Consider the following 6,132-nt stretch of genomic DNA (forward strand, 5'->3'; position numbering starts at 1 on the left):
CCAATTCTTGCGAAGTGACTCATGTATTTACCAAAACCCGTAAAATATCCTTATCCTTTGACCTAGAACTCCACTACTGGGAATATGCGCTGAAATAGTCATAAATATGGAAAAGTTTTATGGATAAAAATGTTAGTCCCACAGTCATTTACAGCGGTAAACAGCAAATGCTAAAGGAATTTAAACAATTACAGGCACTTAGTGGAAACTTACGTAATCATTAAGGTGTTTTCAAAGTGCGTGCAGTAACTTGAAAAACGTTTATGATGTAATGCGAGCTGTGTACACTGTGTGCGTGGCTGTTTGTGTACGGTACTTGTACGGGAAAAAAGACTGGAAAGAAAAATATTTTAACCACGGTTGAGTCTCCTGTGATTATGAAAAAAAAAGTTGCCCTCTATTCCCCTAAGAACCTTCCCTTAAAAAAAAAGCCAACTCTAGCCACGCGAGGGTGATTCCTTCACGATGGGCTTGAAAGACTAAGGACACCTCAGAGACCCACCCCCCCAACTGACTCCTCCCAAGGGTCTCCCTTTCCCCCCGTCTCCCTCCGCCCCGCCCCGCCCCGCCCCGCCCCGCCCCCACGCCGCGAAGCCGGCCGGCGGGTGGAGCCGCCCCTCCCCCGCGCCGAGGCCGGTGAGAGCGCGGGGACCAGACCGGCGGGCGCAAGCGTTGCTGACACGTGGGGCCGGAGCGGGCGCCGGCGGAGGAGGGGCTGGGTGTGTGGGTGGGTGTGTCAGTGTGTGGGAAAAACCAACTCGGGCCACTTCGGGGTGTGCATGGTCTTACGCTGCTGGTGGGGCCGGGGACGGAAGGAGGATGAAGGGGAGATGTCACTACCGCCTGCGTTGAGCCAGAGGTAGAAAATAAATTCAAATAGCAGAGGGCTAGGACTACAGCCCTGCACCACCCGCAGCGCCCCGCGCCTCGGTGCTTCCCCCCCACACCCCCCGCCCCGCGCCGTGGTAGCGTCCAGGAAACGTCACCCATTGTTTACAAATCAACCCCAGCCGGCAGGGCTCCGGCTCCCGCGGCTGCCAGCGCGCCGCGCTACCGCCCGGCTGCCCCGGCCTCCGCGTTCCCCCGGCCTCGGCCTCCGCCTCGGCCCCACGCCCGCCTCTGCCGCGGCCCGCCGAACCCGCGGGCAGTCGAGCCGCCAGCGACGCCCTCTGAGCCCCGTGTGCCCGGGCGGGGGGCCATGCCGTGCCGGAGGGAAGAGGAAGAGGAAGCCGGCGAGGAAGCGGAGGGGGAGGAGGAGGAGGAGGAAGACAGCTTCCTCCTGCTGGAGCAGTCGGTGACGCTGGGCGGCTCGGGCGAGGTGGACCGGCTGGTGGTCCAGATCGGCGAGACGCTGCAGCTGGAGCCGGCGCACCACAGCCCGGCCTCCCCGTGCGCGCCCCCGGGGCCTCCGCTGCAGCCCCCGCGGCCGCCCTCGGCAGCGCTGGCGGCGGACAAGGCCGGGCCCCCGGCGGTGCCGCTGCTGCTGGGGCCGGCGTCGGCCGAGACGGGGGCCCCGGCGCCCCCTGGGGCCCTGCGCTGCGCTCTCGGGGACCGAGGCCGCGTGCGGGGCCGGGCGGCGCCCTACTGCGTGGCGGAGCTCGCCGCCGACTCCAGCGCACTTCCCGGGCCGTGCCGGCGAGGATGGCTCCGGGGCGCCGTCGCCTCCCGTCGCCTCCACCAGCGTCGGTGGACCCAAGCTGGGGCGCGCGCGGGCGACGACGACCCGCACCGGCTCCTGCAGCAGCTCGTGCTCTCGGGGAATCTCATCAAGGAGGCGGTGCGCAGGCTCCAGCGAGCGGTCGCTGCGGTTGCAGCCACGAACCCCGCCACCGCCCCCGAGTCGGGGAGCGGCTGCAGCGGAACGGACCCCGTCACCCTGCAGACCTCGGGAACCTGGCTCTGACCCGGGTCCCGGAAGGAGGAAGAGGTCGCCGCTTCACAGACCCAGCAGCATCCGGAAAGGAAGAAGCTATCTCTATTCTGGGGGGCGACAGGCCACACATCAGGGAGGCGAAGTCGTGGGAGAAAACGTCAAAGCGTGGAGGAATGCACCGGTTAGGGTGCTTGCATGCTGCGTGAGAATTTCCCTGGCCACCCAGGACCGAGGACCTGGAATAATAAACTGGGAGAACTATGGCAGCTATTGGATCAACTAGTACCTGAGTTAGCCTTGGGGGCATCCTGTGCTTGGAGTGTTTAAAGCTAGGGCTCGGGAGGGGTGGAAATCGCGAAGGCTAACAATACTTGAAAACTAGTGATACGAATGCCCTTTTCTCATTTTTCCGGTGGAGGAGCTTACTAAAAATGGTGCTAAAAGTGTTGTGCAAAGAAATTGTGGGGTGAGGAATGTAAAAGCTTGGCGGTGGGTGTGTTAGCAACTCCCTCCCCCCCTCTCCCCCTTTCTCCTACTTGGTGGAGGTGGGAGACTGGGACTGGAAGGAGGGTGGAGAATTTGGAAGGTGAGGGGACTTGAGTTGGAATGTGGACTTTCAAATGACTTGACCTTGCTTCCTGTGGTTCAAGGTCAGGTTTGCTGTACGTGGGGAGGCTGTGGGGTTCCAGGGAAGAGCTAACTCACCCAGGGATATTTTCTTACTCTTGCTCCAAGAAAGACCCCTATCTCTTTTGCCACCATTTGGAGTCTCCTAAGGACACTCCAGCAGAGGGACTTGTAGGGCGAGTTACTCGCTTTTTCTGTGCTCTGCTCTCCAGAACTCCTCATGCTGGGCCACTCTTGGCTACACCACCAGCTTTCTCAGAAACCGTCATAAACAATCTCTTTATTTCTGGTGTCTGTGGGGTTGGACGAAAGCCCTGGACTCCTTTCTGCTCTGTTCTGGCCTCGTGGGCCTGAACCTCTGCCCTGCAGTTCCTCACCTGCCAGTTCTCCTTTGTGAGTGAAACTTTTTAAAATGTGACTCTCCGAAAGGAGAAACTGCTGGCTTTACCCTTGTGAAACTTGATGGCACTTTAGTAAGGTGCCCCCCCTCCCCAATTTTAAGGTAGCTAAATGAATTTTTTTTTTTTTTTTTAAGATTCAATGGCTTGTTCATCCTCCAGATGTAGCTATTGACGTACACTTCGCAACGGAGTGTGTGAAATTGTGGTGGTCCTGATTTACAGGATTTCTTAATTAAAATGTCTGCTGAATAAATTTGGTTTTTGTTTTGGAGCATGGTTTGGCTTTCTTATGAAAGGTGGGGGACGTATGGGGGGAAGGAAGAAGCACATCAGGAACAGGACACATCCCTTACAGAGAGGGTGCACCAGGTGTAATGGGCATCTGGGCAGTTGTGGGGGCCAGGGTTACTCATCATCAAATTGCTGTAGAGCTGCAGGGATCGATTGTGCACAGAGTCAGAAAATTAAGTCCAGGCTTTTAGAAGCTGCTAGGTGGGTTCCTTCTGTTTTGGAAAGAACATGTTCCAGGAACACTTTTCTGAACTAGAAAGCAAAGGAAGCACTGGGTTTTTGTCTGGATTTCTGTGAAGAATGGGAAGGCATAGGCAAGCCATTCTGCTTTTTCCTTTGAGATTGACTCAGTCTGAGCTGTGGCCCAGGGAAAAATTTCTCAGCGATTTCTTTGGTTAGATATAAAATGGCTTTTGTCCCTATGCGTTTGTACTGGAGCTTGAACTCTGGGGGCCTCACAGTCGCCATTGGCTTTTTCTCTCAAGGCTGGCACTGTTACCACTTGAGCCACGCCTCTACTTCCGGCTTTATGTTGGTTAATTGGAGATGAGTCTCACAGACTTTTCTTCCCAGGCTGCCTTTAAACTGTTACCTCGGATCTCACCCTCCCAAGTAGAGTAGCTAGGATTACAGGCATGAGCCAATGGTGGTGGGCTTAAAATGATTTTATTTTATTTTTTTATTTTTCCCAGTCCTGGGGCTTGAACTCAGGGCCTATGCATTGTCCCTGAGCTTCTTTTGCTCAAGACTAGCTCTCTTCCTCTTGAACCACAGCGCCTCTTCTGGCCTTTTCTGTCTATGTGGTACTGAGGAACTGAACCTAGGGCTTCCTGCATGCTAGGCAAGCACTCTACCATAAGCCACATTCCCAGCCCCAATGGTTTGATTTTTGAGGAAACAAGAGGATATAACCCCCCCCTTTTTTTTCTTTTTCATGCATTAGTTGTAAAAAAGGAGGGTGCTTCACTTCTACTTTGCCAAACAAGGATACAAGGTATCCCAATCTAATACTCTCTCACACACTCTCTTTTCTTCCCCACACACTCTTCATTATTCTGTTTTCATAATGCCAATCAACTGTTTTCCTAGATTTAACTAAAGGAGGTATCAGCTCATTCTCTCCCTTCAGCTCCAGGGCATAGAGTCCTTTCTGCTTCCTGCCTTGGCTTTTCAACACCTTTGCCATGCAGCCAAACTCTGCTACCCAGCCCCCTGGGGGAGGGGGAATCTTCCATGTTTGGCCCCCTTTCCTTCACTTTGTGACCTACAAACTGAGCTAGTTCTGCTCAGTGACTAGGGTTTGACAGAAACCCTGCTGCTCACATGGACAAGTCACTGCCCTGAACTTTTTCCTTCTGTCATCTATAAGAATAAAGTAGTGGGTGTGTGCATGTTGAATAAGGACCCCAATTGTTTGGGAGACTTAAATACTCAGAACATAGCTGTTAAGTGTTGGCCTCACCATGTGTGGCTTTGTGTGTAATAGGGTAGGCTCTCTATTCCCATTTTGAAAATAACCTTGCTTGAAATTCTTTTTGAGAGCTGGGCGCTGGTGGCTTACGCCTGTAATCCTAGCTACTCAGGAGGCTGAGATCTGAGGATCGCGGTTCAAAGCCAGCCCGGGCAGGAGAGACCGTGAGACTCCTATCTCCAATAAATTGCCAATAAACCGCCAGAAAACCGGAAGTGGCGCTGTAGCTCAAGTGGTAGAGCACTCGCCTTGAGCTGAAGAGCTGAGGGACAGCGCCCAGGCCCAGAGTTCAAGCCCCACGACTGACAAAAAAAAAAAATTCTTTTTGAGGGCTAGTTCTGAGGATTGAACCCAGGGTTTCATTCATGCCAAGCAAACTCTCCATCAGTAAGGTACACCCCCAGCCCTTTTTGTTTTGAAACAATCTTGCTAAGATGCCTAGGTGGCAGTCAAACTTCCTCCTGCCTCAGCCTCCCTAGTAGTGGAGGGTTACAGCTGTTACGAAGCTTTCTTGACACCATTTCACATTTATTCAAGTTCTTACAGTCATCCCCATTCGTGCATTTCTGTTGTGCATTAGCTACATATAGGCAAGGTGCTGGGAATGGTGTGAGACATCCTGAGGTATGTGAGGGAATAGGGGTTCCATACGAAGCATATTTATTGGCAAATGGCTGTCTCCTTTAAAATCTCAGGTCCTCTGTAACATGAGGCCAGGACCAAGAGAGGTCTCCCCTTGCAGTTAATCCTGATGGATCAAGGAAATAGGAATGGTGATGGCAACCAAAGAGAAAAGATCCCCAGGGTCTGAGAAGTAGAGAGAGAAAGAATCAACATTGTCACAGGCTTACCTTGGTGAGCATCTTTTACAATACATAGAGAATGGGTAAGCAGCATCTGAACTCAAGGCTCTTAAGTTGATTCTCATTTCCTGTCTGAACCAATCTACATTTTATTTTTGTCAGTGGTGGGGCCTGAACTCAGGGCCTTGGCACTGTCCCTGAGCTTTTGTTGTTTCTTTTTTTTTTTTTGGTCCGGTCGTGGGGCCTGAACTCTGGGCCTGGGTGCTGTCCCTCAGCTCTTCAGCTCAAGGCTAGCGCTCTACCACTTGAGCCACAACACCACTTCCGGCTTTTTTCTTATGTGGGGCTGAGGAATCGAACCCAGGGCCTCAGGCATGCAAGGCAAGCACTCTACCACTGAGCCACCTTCCCAGCCCCTGTCCCTGAGCTTTTGTGCTCAAGTCTGGTGCTCTACCACTTGATCCACAGTACCATTTCAGTCTCACAGACTTTCCTGCCTGGGCTGGCTTCAAACTACGATCCTCAGATCTGTTTCCTGAGTAGCTAGGATTACAGGCATGAGCAACTGGTGCCTGGCATCGCATCTTTTTTCCCCCCAGTCACTGGGCTTGAACTCAGACTGGGCACTGTTCCTGAGCTCCTTTTGCTCAAGGCTAGCACTCTACC

General features: G+C 53.4%; 1 protein-coding gene across 1 annotated transcript; it reads left to right on the forward strand.

The window, feature by feature from the left end:
* Positions 1 to 1,143: 1,143 nt before the first annotated feature.
* Frat2 (FRAT regulator of WNT signaling pathway 2) lies at positions 1,144 to 1,981 on the forward strand. The gene has a single exon (XM_042689354.1). It carries the CDS (start codon positions 1,199 to 1,201, stop codon positions 1,901 to 1,903), a length of 705 nt encoding a protein of 234 aa, XP_042545288.1. The 5' UTR covers positions 1,144 to 1,198; the 3' UTR covers positions 1,904 to 1,981.
* Positions 1,982 to 6,132: the final 4,151 nt, after the last annotated feature.

The sequence above is a fragment of the Dipodomys spectabilis genome, unplaced genomic scaffold (assembly GCF_019054845.1).
Source record: "Dipodomys spectabilis isolate Male_0828 unplaced genomic scaffold, ASM1905484v1 ptg000125l, whole genome shotgun sequence".
Taxonomy (NCBI): Eukaryota; Metazoa; Chordata; class Mammalia; order Rodentia; family Heteromyidae; genus Dipodomys; species Dipodomys spectabilis.

What these genes read in the sequence shown, in the direction of transcription:
- Frat2 (XM_042689354.1), top strand. Translation starts at nt 1,199, where the DNA reads ATGCCGTGCCGGAGGGAAGAGGAAGAGGAAGCCGGCGAGGAAGCGGAG.